Below are 12,265 nucleotides of genomic sequence, written 5' to 3' on the forward strand. Positions count from 1 at the left end.
GCAGAACCCTCTGGAAGGCATCCAGTGGTGATTTGGACAACTGAGTGCAACCTTTCCATTGATCGTTTTTTTCCTCTTACATCCGTAAAGGAGGCTGGAGTTATTTGCTCAGATTGATAAATTTGACGCCAATTGTGACTCCAGCTGTCCTTATCGCAAGCGCGACCAGCGGTCAACCAGGGAGCCCACGCACCCGACCGGCCGCCGGTCTCACAGCAGCCGCTCCGAGTCCGCGGCATCCGTTCGCCGCGCGCTCAGCCGGCGAGGCGTGCTGACGCGCGCCCATGACGTTAACTCCTCGCACGCATATTTAAATAACCGTTGCGGTGACTGCTAGCCCTCTGAGGGATCGTGAACGGCGTGGCGAGCGGACAGGCGGACCAGTGCCCGGTACGAGGATGGGGGCGGTGGGGAGGGGTTGATTGTGGACGAGAGTGCGGACAGGGCTCGGGGCCCGGGATACGAGGGTACAAGCGAGCCTGGGCGTCAAGTGGGTAGCAACCGAGTGCATCCCAGATTCGCCTCTCTCCCGACCACAAGCCAGATTCATTTCGGGCTTGGGCCGGGCTCGGCCACCGCCTGAAGGGCTATTGCCGACTCCTGGCATCTTGCATCCTCAGCCGCCGCCATCGTCTTGGAACGATTTGGTAGCCGTCCTCTGCGATTAATGGCAGACCCGCGTGTTGTGCCCAAGAAAAGATAATCGCCTTAGCTCTCTGCTCCAGAGCGAGGGTTCATCGGCAGGCGCTTTTACATGGCAGGTCTGCCACGCACCTTTTGGAGAAAAGCACGTTTCCCTACTTGTTGTGGGCATTGTTTCGAAGTGAGTGCGGAAGTATTTTTTTTAGTTGTTGAGGTTCCTGTTAATTGCACAGTTATTTAGAAAAAAAATGCCAAAAGGGCACAATTGCACACTGATTTATATATTTGTATCTACGGCATCTAACATTCATGAGTACGAACTTTAAGCCGTTGATTGGTTCGCATGGTTCCGGCCTCCCCAGCTGTTCCATTACTAAAAATATTTGTCTGTACGTACCGACAAGACTTGCTACCCGTCCCAGGATTCAGTTTTTCCTCTGACTGAATCACAGGCAGTCTAATTACGTATTGAAGTACTTTCAATGATAATATTCAAACATTTCGAACGTTTATAAATGATACCATTTCTGGTATTTATAAATGCATTGATCTCGTCTGGTTAGTCACAGTTGTACATTGCGCATTTCAATATCATATATTGTTGAACTGAAGAGTTAAGACATAGAACATTGTAGATTACCTCATAGTACCAGCCATGATATTTAAACGACTCTAAGATCAATCTAAAACTACTCACCATTTTTTCCATTATTCATTTAGCCAGAGGGCACTATGGCGCAGAAACTGGCGCTTCAGTCCATGCTACGCTATTAAGTTGTTCAGTCACATCAACCCGCACCTGGGCCATACTCCTCCCATCGATATACTTGTCCAAGTTTCACTTAAGTGTTGAAATCAGCCAGTCCAGGTCCTGCAGATGGCAAGTGACAACAAACCCAGCACTGACCCTTGCAGCAGACTGCTAGTCACAAGCCTCCAGTCAAAGAAGCACACATCTGCAGTGTCCAGAATGATTCCAGGAGACGGAGAGTGTGCAGGAACCTTGTGGTGAGGAGTCTGGGGGACTGGGCCCGAGCCAATGTTCAACACCATTTCACCGATTTAAAGCTTCCATTGTTTGCCAATTAAAGTGACGAGTGAAATTGAAACATTGAGGTGAATGCAGAGGGTGAGCGCCAGCTGCCTGTCTTTTGATCACTGGGGAATCGCTCTGCTGGCTTTTGATCACTGGTGGGATGGCTCGCTGCTGCAGAGGGAAAGGCCTGCCATTGTTTCTGGAGAATGTTACCCATGTTTTCTGTGTTTTGGAAATGGCCTAGGACTAGAGACTTATTTTTTTCTGTCTTGCAGTTTTTATATTGTGTTTTTGTTTTACCAATTTTTCTCATTTTTTTGTGTGCAGGGGAGGGGGATTTTGGGGGTCCATGTGTCTATTGTTTTTGTTTTTTGTGTGGGGAGGAGGGATTTGGGGGCTTGATGTGCCTGTACTTGTTCATTTTTTTGTGTGGGGTGGAGGGATTTGGAAGTTGAATATCATGCTGCTGTTCCTTTAGTTTTGTGGCTATTTCAGAGTTGTATACTTTGATAGTAAATGAACCTTTGTTCTATTACTCTGGTTCCCATCCCTTTTCTAAACTAGTTAAAACTCTCCCTGATAGCTCTAGCAAACTTGCTCACAATCATATTGGTGGTACTCAATTTCAGGTGTAACCTGCCCTCGTTGTACAGTCATATCTTACCCAGAAGAGATCCTAAACATCCACATATCTGTCCCCTGCACCAATTCCTCAGTCATGTATTCATCTGCTAATTCATCCTATTCTTTCCCTCACTGGCACGTGGCACAGACAGCAATTCAGAGATTATTACCTTTGAGGTCCTGGTCTTTGTGATTTTGATAAATGAGAAAGTGGAAGGTTAAGTTTTCAGGCAGGAAAGTGGTGGTGTGGATAGTGTAGAAGGTTACAGTGGGATGTAGATAAGATGCAATGCTGAGCTGAGAAGTGGCTAGTGGAATTCAATCCAAACAAGTGAAGTGATTCACTTTGGAAGTTTGAACTTGAAGACAGAATACAGAGTTATTAACAAGATACTTAACAGTAGAGAAACGGGGATTTTGGGTCCACATTCATAGATCCCACAGAGTTGCTGTGCACATTGATAGGGTGGCTAGAAGATGTATGGTGCATTGGCCTTCATTAATCAAAGGATTGAGTTCAAGAACCATAAGATAATGTTGCAGCTCTATAAAACTCGGCTCAGACCACATTTGGAATATAATGTTCTGTTTTGGTCTTTGTAGGAAGGATGTGGGAACTTCAGAGAGGGCTTTTCTCTCTGGAGTATTGGAGCATGAGTGGTGATTTGACAGAAGTGCAGAAGATTATAAGAGGCATAGAGTGACAGCCAGAGATTTTTTTCCTTAGGGCAGATATGGCTAATCTGATGGGGTCTGACTTAATGGTGTTTGGAGTAAAGTGTAGGTGGTATTTTAGAGGTAGGTTTTTTTTAATACGCATAAAGTGGTAGGTGTGTGCAATGTACTGTTGGGTGGAGGTAGAGGCAGATACATTGGGGACATTTTGAGGGACTTCTCAGATGGGATATGGCTGAAAACAGAGGATTATATGGAAGGAAAGAGTTAGGTTTCTCTTATGGAATAGGTGGGCACAAATACAATATCGAACTACGCCAGTAAGATCAAATAACTGATGTGGACTTCAGAAAGAGTAAGATGAGGGAACACACACCAGTCTCTGAGGGATCAGAAGTGGAAAGGGTGAGCAATTTCAAGTTCCTGAGTGTCAATATTTCTGAGAATCTAACCTGGACCCAAACTATCAATGCAGTTACAAATAAGGCATGGCAGTGGCTATATTCGGAGTTTGATGAGATTTGGTATGTCACCAAAAACACTTGCAAATTTTGACAGATGTACTGTGGAGAGCGTTCTAACTGGCTGCATCACCATCTGGTATGGGGAGGGGGTGGACTACTGCAAAGAGAATTGTAAACTTGGTCAGCTGTGTCATAGACACTTGCTTCCGTAGTATCCAGGATATATTTAAGGAGCGATGCCTCAAGAAGGTGGCATCCATCATTAAGGACCCCCATTACCAAAGTCATGCCTTGTTCTCATTGCTACCATCAGGAAGGAGGTCCAGAAGCATGAAGGCACACACTCGAACGATTCAGGAGCAGCTTCCTTCCCCTGCCATATGATTTTGGAATGGACATTGAACCCATGAACACTGCCTCACAACTTTTTCGTTTTGATTTTTGCACTATTTCTTTAACTATTTAATATAGATATACTTACTGTAATTCAGTTTTCTCTATTATGCGTTGCATTGTACTGCTGCCGCAAAGATAAATTTCACAACATATGCCGGTGACATTATACCTGATTCTGGCAACTTCATGGGCCAAAGGGCCTGTACTGTGCTGTACTGTTCTATAGTATGTTCTATGTTCTACTGTCTGATTAAGCAAATTATTGTGTAGTTCTGATTTTCAATATTAAATGGAAACAGGGCCTCTAGAGATAATACCAGAAATTTTAAGGTCGGGAAAGGATGAACTGGCTGGGTCTGCCTTGTGAAGAGATCTGGTGACTTACAGCTAATATACTACTCTCGTCTGTTTTCTTTTCCATGAATTGCTTAAAATTTAACAAATAATTAACTTTTTTGTCATGCAGATAATGTTGTCCCGATTCTCGCGTTACGTAAATTCCAGTGCTTCAGTTTTGAAGCAAAGAATCAAGACTTATTCTAGTGCCACAAAAACTTCATTAAAAACTGAGAAGTCAGTCACTTCTGAAGAGGTTTTTGCTCGTGAAGAAAAATATGGTGCTCATAATTATCAGCCCGTCCCTGTTGCTTTGGCTAGAGGGGAAGGTAAGCATCCGAAATACTAGATCATAAAGTAAATGGTTGATTCTATATTAATGTATAAATTGTTGAATGAACGTATAAAGTTTTTGAGTTAAATACAATTATACTTTAAATTGATGGTTAAAATGGAATTAATCAAAAGGAAACACTACTGTCGGGATATCCTGATTCAATCATTTGCTGCAAGATCTCATTGGATGCAATTTTACTTAGTTAATTATGAAAGTCCAAAAATGTCATGGCGTTCCTCCTGCATGCACTTACAAATTTTGTTTTTTTGCCTTTTATGTATTTATTGGTGTGTATCAAGAATTCTGCCAGGTTCTTGTGAAGCTTTCTTATTTTAAACTTCAAGATTGTCACCTCTCCTGAAGCTTTGCAATGTAATTTCTAGAACCCCTCTATTGTATAGTTAATTTGTGCACAGCCATAAAATCTTTTGCCGGATATTCATTGCAAAACTAGAATTGACTTGGTCATAAGTAAAATAGAAAGTGAACATTGTGTAATATTATGACCTTGGAGTTTCCTCTGATATATAATAATATATCAATAATATACTGCTTGGCAGTATATTATTGTTTCAGACTTGCTGAGCATAATCTTCGATTGTCTCTAAATTTCTTGATTTCTTTTTAGCTTTTTAACATTTGTTGAGTATAGAACTTAATGTCCTTTACATATTCCTCTCCAAATTCTGTGTCCTCCTTTTGTGGCCACTCATTTTCAGGGTCTCCTTTTGTAATTTTCATGCATTCTCTTTTGCTTTTTAGCTTGATATTATCTGCAAGTTCAGCCAGATTGTATTGAAATGTTATTAGATTTCATTAATTCATCTTGTAATAGAAATGTATAGTACAGGAGGACTTACCCCTTTAGTCCCTAAAGCTTGTTGCTGAATTGAATATCCTTGTTAACATTAAAATAGTGGTCATCAAAAATAATTAAGCCAAAATATTTAAATTAATTGCTTTGATTAATTTTTCAGGTATTTATGTATGGGATGTGGAAGGCAGGAGGTACTTTGATTTCCTAAGTGCTTACAGCGCTGTGAATCAGGGACATTGTCATCCAAAGATTATTGCAGCACTTAAATCTCAAGCTGATAAACTGACTCTCACTTCTCGAGCTTTCTATAATGATGTACTGGGAGAATATGAAGAATATGCCACTAAGCTGTTCAACTACAAAAAGCTGTTACCAATGAATACTGGTTAGTGCTTAATAGATTTTTTTTTCCGGGGAAAATAGGTGGATTTCTCCAGTTTGTTTGTTTCTTGGTGTCATCTTCATTTTGCCAGAAAATGGCATCTTTATAAAAAAAAAATCCACAAAGTAGATACTTGTCTTCTGCTCAGTGATGATCAGCAAAGAATTAAGAACAAATATATCTTCAATTTCTTCAGCTTTATAAAGCAGCTGTTGATGCTACAGGACTTGATGGATTTCAATCTGTCATACTCTAAAAGTTTAGAGATTTCTTTTAATAAATTAACCCATTTAAATGCCTTGCAAATATTGTGAGGCTTGTAATTCACTGATGCTATTTCATTGGTTGATCTGCAGCAAGCTACTTTATTGAATGGTTCAAAGAGAAAATTTAGATTTTGGAAATTAGCTGATCATTTTACTTAGGAAATTCTGACGATAGTTCAACACAACAAAGAGATGTGTTGTAAACTTGGAATTCCAAACTGTCTCAAACTTGTACACCTTCAATCTTCAATTAAGCCACCAGGAATTGTGTTGAAGACCTTGCTGCTGTTTACAGTAATTTGATGAGCAGTGACCTAGCTTTCCAGTTCATTGCAAGATGCACAATATTGTGTATGGTATTTGTCAAATATGTACTTGAACATATTTCAAATCAGCCATAAAATGTTTTAGAATTGTTTTAAAAGGCAAGTGAATTATCTCAGACACTCATTGTTCATTAAATCAGTTAGATTGTTTAAATGTATTATTCCATTTGACTGTGGTTTACCTATTGTTTCGAGGATTAAAATGAGAACTTTTAAGCATTGGACATTACCAATTTTGACCTAGCTGAATTGCCTTTAATAAGTTTTCCTTTGGTTATTATTGTTTGAAGGTCCATGACCTGCCAACATTGAACCATGATTTTTGTTTGCTGATTCATATCAACTGGCCCAAGTTCATTGTATATACTGGATTTGTGTATTTTGTTACTCTAGTAAACTCTTTGTTAGTGATTTCTGATAAAGGTCCAGAACCTTGTTCTTTAATGCCTATATAATGATTGTATGAAAATGATGCAGCGTCATTATCTGAAAGGAAATGTGTGCAAACTCCTGAGACTGACATGGGGAGAAGCTAGAAGTTGTCTACAACTTCCTCTGACTATGAAACTTCAACTGATAATTCATTTACCTTGGATCGGGAGGGGTGGTTTGGAGGAAGAGAAAGGGAAGACAAATCAATCCCCATTTAAGATTTAATTGATTGCTAAGATGATTTGCATGGATTCAATGGCAATTCATTAGCGACTTGTTACCTTCTGAGGAGAAGGATGTCATGGGATAGTGTAGCAGTTAATGCGATGCTATTGCAGCTCATTCCAATCTGGAGTTCAGAGTTCAATTCCAGCACCATTTGTAAGGAGTCTGTACATCCTCTCCTTGGAATGTGTGGGTTTTCCTCGGGTGTTTTGGTTTTCTCCCACAGTCCAAAGACATACCAGGTAGCTTAATTGGTCATTGTAAATTGTCCCGTGTTAAGCTTTTAGGGTGAATCAGGTTTGTTGGGGATTGCTGGAGAACCGATGCTTGAAGGATCTGCTCCACACTGTATTGCTAAATTAGTAAAATAAAAATGAACATCCACCAGATTGGGAAGAGAAATCATAAATGTGGAAGATTCTGCAGATGTTGGAAATCTTGAGCAACATCCACAGTGCTGGAGGAGCTAGCAAGTCAGGCTTGAAATTTGGCAATTTTATTTTTTGTTCAATCATTTTCTAGCTCTTGCACTTCGGCTTCTCTTGTTTTCCATAGTAATGTAATAATTTGTGCTTAACTTAGCATTTTTGATAATTGTTTTGAAAATTTGATTTATTTGAAGAAATCAACTTAAGCATTTTGCTTTAGGTGTTGAAGGAGGAGAAACTGCGTGCAAATTAGCCCGCAAATGGGCATATGAAGTTAAAGGAATTCCTAAATATAAAGCAAAAATCCTTTTTGCAGGTAAGATTTTAAATTAAAATCTATGTGATCTACATTAACTTAGAGGAATGTGATTGTTATTTAATCATTATTCAGATCTTAAAGGCCAGTATGAAATTGTAGGGGCTGTGTAAATTTAATACTTGGTGTCTAGAAATTAAGTTTTATGGGATTTAGTTCTCAAATCAGCATCATAATACAAATATTTTCATTTTTATTTTATTCACATGTTTGATTCCTGTATAGAGAAACTCCTTTAAACTCCTTTTCCCCTTTTCTTCAGCTGGTAATTTTTGGGGTAGGACTATATCTGCCATTTCCAGTTCAACAGACCCCAGTAGTTATGAAGGATTTGGACCATTTATACCTGGGTTTGAAATTGTTCCATACAATGATCTGCCAGCAATAGAGGTATTGAAAACATAATTTAAATTGTTTTGATTCAGTAAATATTTTGTTTTGATTTGGTTTAAAATTACTGTTAATTAATTCTAGCTCTTTTTTTAGCGTGCATTCCAGGACCCTCATATGGCAGCTTTTATGGTGGAGCCAGTCCAGGGAGAAGCTGGTGTTATAGTTCCAGACCAAGGTTATCTTCAAGGAGTGAGAGAATTATGTACAAAATATAATGTGAGTTATAAGAGGTTGTATACTAGTTTAACAGTCTACTGAGTTCGAACAGGAAGGACTTTTAATTTGATTGTGATTGAACAGGTGCTATTCATTGCGGATGAAGTGCAAACTGGGCTGGCTAGAACTGGTCGTAGACTGGCATGTGATCACGAAGATGTTAAGCCAGATATTGTTGTTCTCGGAAAAGCGCTCTCTGGAGGAGTGTATCCTGTGAGTAATGTCTTGCTAGGCTTCTAGATCTGTTAACTGTCAGTAGTGGGCAAAGTTAAGAGTTTCAAGAAAGATGAGACATAAAAGCCTGTTGATATAGTTTATCCACTTGAACAACTATTGAGAAATTTTTTGAATCTTTAATGATGGTGTCAGAGTTCCCTAAATTCAGTTGACTTTGAGAGGGGCAACATGGTAATTTAGCATGTGATTTTTTTTTCTAAAGTGTGATTAAGTGGACTGTCCAAGATTTAATATTTATGCTCCAGAAAGCATTTATTGGTCTTTCATAAAATACTGTGGTCTAAAGTTAGTTAGTTATATTGAAGGCAAATTAATGATACAAATGGGATGAAAGACAGTACGGATAATTTACTTAAATTAAAGAATTTTGGCCAGATGTGAATCTGTGCTACTAACCATTCACTGTTTGTAAACTTTGGTAGCTGAAAGTTTGTATTGATTTTGATCATGTTTGTAATAAAAGTTCCCTTTAAGAAAGATGTAGCTGGTAATTTCAAACTAATAATTTCCTTTGCAGGTTTCAGCTGTTCTATGTAATGATGAAATTATGTTGACCATCAAACCAGGTCAGCATGGGTCTACATACGGTGGAAATCCATTAGCATGCCGTGTTGCTATTGCTGCTTTAGAGGTATGTCCAAGACATGAAGACTGGGGTCAGTTACAGCATGAGTTTTAAAATCAGTGCAGATCCAATTCATGCAATAAATTCTACTTCCTTTATTTGATTCCTGTAACTTGTTCTGCTGGATAATAGTTCCAGTGAATAAGGATTAAAAAGAGTCAATTGTACTGTAAATTTAACTAGTCTATATTATGACCAATTGGCCCACTGTTCCTAACAAAGAGCTAACTCAGTATTTGATTCCTAATCCAGCTGGTCATAGCTCTTGACATCCAAGCCCTTTTTAAATACAGTGAAGGATTCTGCCTCTACTGCTGTTTTGGTAAGAAAACCTAATAATTTTGAAAACTGATATCCTGTTTTCAACTGCAATGCTCTCAGTTGCTTGTGCCCCCCACTACCTTCTGTGTCCTAAAATCCACTGATACCCTAAATGAAAGCTTCCTTGTAGTCTTAAATATCACAAGGTTAAATGCCTAATTTCTTTATGGTTTTAAGTAAACGCTTTGGAATGCTCACTTAATCGTTGTTATTCACAGTATAGTTAGCATATTAAAAAAACAATAGAAACCAGTGATGGAAACACAAGGAATTCTGCAGATGCTGGAAATTCAAGCAACACACATCAAAGTTGCTGGTGAACGCAGCAGGCCAGACAGCTTCTCTGGGAAGAGGTACAGTCGACGTTTCGGGCCAAGACCCTTCGTCAGGACTATAGATAAAAAATTCATCTTTACAGTAGAGGAGGCTGTGGATAGACATATCAGAATGGGAATGGGATGTGGAATTAAAATGTGTGGCCACTGGGAGATTATAGAGTAAAAAAAATTCATCTTTTCATTATATTACATTGTATCCTTTCAGGTGAGGCGACACTTCACCTGTGAGTTGGCTGGGGTGATGTACTGCGTCCGGTGCTCCCGATGTGGCCTTCTATCCACGGCCTCCTCTACTGTAAAGATGAATTTTTTATCTGTAGTCCTGAGGAAGAGTCTCGGCCCGAAATGTCGACTGTACCTCTTCCTAGAGATGCTGCCTGGCCTGCTGCGTAAACCAGTGATGGAGTGTGCTTAGGCCTTTGGTGCCAGACTGGCAGAGTTTTTGGTCTGTTGGATGTTATTACTACTAATAATCCAACACATTTATTCATCTTTAGTTTTACCCTGCATTGTAATGAATTATCCAGTGAATCTCAAGTTAAAAGGGAATGTGGGAGTCATGGTCCTAGTGAGGGGATGGGAAAAGTGCTAAACATCTGAGTCAATACAGAATCATCTGGTTTTCTGAAAGGTTGGATGGCATTTATTGGATTTACTATATTTGATAGGATGGCATCTTAACTGCTTTGGCTAGTTAGACAATTTTTATTACATGTAGTAGAATTTAAAAAAGTAAGGAATGACCAGGCTAATCTTGTTAGTTTGATATTTTTCTTTTGCTGCATTTCTTTGATTTGAAATACCTAGGTCCTTGAAGAAGAAAAATTGGCAGAAAATTCTGAGGAAATGGGAATGTTACTGAGAAGAGAGCTGATGAAATTGCCATCAAATGTTGTGATTGCTGTACGAGGAAAAGGATTATTGAATGCCATTGTTATTAGAAACACAAAAGGTACAAACTTTCTGTGAACTCTCATATTGACTTATTACTGTATTGTGTCCTGTGGGGGGAGGAAAGTGTTATTCTGCATGGTGTTGCATAAAAACCATGTTGGTCACTAATCTACAGCTGCTCTCTTGGTCCCCCAGATCTCTGTGATCTAATGACCAGTCTAGCCTTTTGCCTGTGTTTCACAATACAACGGTTATTCTTATCTGCAAGGGTTAGGGGCATGGATTTCCTGCAGTAAGCAAAAAATGCACATCCCATTTAAGGCTCTATCTTTTATATGCAATAGGTCTACCCCTCCCCCCAGCACACATGTAAATATGCTTTAAAATAGTATGCATTAATAAACATAAAAATATGAAGTATATGAAATGAATTAACATTAGCACGAATCTGCAGATAACCTGAAAGTTAAGTTTAAATTTCCCAACTTGCTGACCTTGTTATCAGGTACAATGTAATGCTTTATTTGGAATTGTTCATTTTTATAAACCCTGTTCTTCAATCTCTATCTACAACTGACAATTGGAAGAATTGAATTACAGTGCCTTGAAAAGTATTTAACCCCCCCCCAACTATTTTCACATTTTCTAAATTTAAAATGTATTCAAGTAGCATTTTTTAAGCTAATCTGCAAAACATTGTAGATCATGTCAAATCAAAAGAAATTCTAAAAACCTGTCAACAATTTATTCAAAATTAAAAACCAAAATTGAGGCTGGCAGAGTATTCATCCCCTTTGTAATTATTGCACTATGCTGACTTTCCTCAGGTGCCATATGTTACCATATTAACTCACACAATTGTTGATGTAGAAAATTGGAGGATCACCTGTTTTCAATCAATTCATAAGAACCAAATAGCCCCTCTCTGTAAGGTCCAACAGAGGAGTAGATTTTCAACAGACCAAACCAAAATGAAGAGAGAACAACATTCAATACAAATCAGGAAGAAGGTAATAGAGGCACAATTCTGGGGAATGGTACAAGAGCATCTCAAAGGCTCCGAACATACCTCAGAGCTCAGTGCAGTCCATCATGGAAAAAGTGGAAAAAATATGAAACCACAGTCGCACTTCTGGGTTCAGGCCGGCCCTCTAAACTGAGTCGCCAAAGAGGAATGGCTCTTGTAAGAGGAGCCACCGTGATGCCAGCTGTCACTCTGAATGAGTTCCAAAAGTCAGTGGGTGTAAGTGGAGATGACATTCATGGCTCCGCAATCTCTAAGGCCTTGCACAAGAGGGGTATTTATGGAAGAATGGCAAGGAAGAAGTCCTGGCTTCAAAGCATATCCTTGCCCGCAAAGACTTGGCAAAGCGTCCTTCAGAAGATACTGTTAAGATGTAGAAGAAGGTTTTGTGGTTGAATGAGACCGGGAAGTGCAACTTTATGGCCTCAAAACTAAGTGGTACGTGTGGCGTAAATCTAATACTGTGCATCAGCTAGGTAATGCCATCCCTACTGTAAAGTATGGTGGAGGTAGAA

At 39.3% G+C, this 12,265-nt stretch overlaps 1 protein-coding gene across 4 annotated transcripts in view; it reads left to right on the forward strand.

Moving 5' to 3' along the window:
• The first annotated feature begins 244 nt into the window (after positions 1–244).
• oat (ornithine aminotransferase) overlaps positions 245–12,265 on the forward strand; it is a 29,749-nt gene continuing 17,728 nt past the window's right edge. The window contains exons 1-9 of one of the 4 annotated variants that reach the window (XM_063071862.1): positions 245–390; positions 4,304–4,502; positions 5,488–5,712; positions 7,607–7,702; positions 7,965–8,092; positions 8,189–8,311; positions 8,396–8,524; positions 9,066–9,179; positions 10,640–10,784. In XM_063071862.1, coding sequence (XP_062927932.1) covers positions 4,307–4,502; positions 5,488–5,712; positions 7,607–7,702; positions 7,965–8,092; positions 8,189–8,311; positions 8,396–8,524; positions 9,066–9,179; positions 10,640–10,784 — 1,156 coding nt within the window. In that variant the 5' untranslated portion in view covers positions 245–390; positions 4,304–4,306. Of the gene's footprint in view, positions 391–439; positions 824–1,446; positions 1,772–4,303; positions 4,503–5,487; positions 5,713–7,606; positions 7,703–7,964; positions 8,093–8,188; positions 8,312–8,395; positions 8,525–9,065; positions 9,180–10,639; positions 10,785–12,265 lie in introns of those variants that run through there. The other 3 variants (XM_063071860.1, XM_063071859.1, XM_063071861.1) reach the window with 3 other exon arrangements.

This window comes from Mobula hypostoma, chromosome 19 (assembly GCF_963921235.1).
Source record: "Mobula hypostoma chromosome 19, sMobHyp1.1, whole genome shotgun sequence".
Taxonomy (NCBI): domain Eukaryota; kingdom Metazoa; phylum Chordata; class Chondrichthyes; order Myliobatiformes; family Myliobatidae; genus Mobula; species Mobula hypostoma.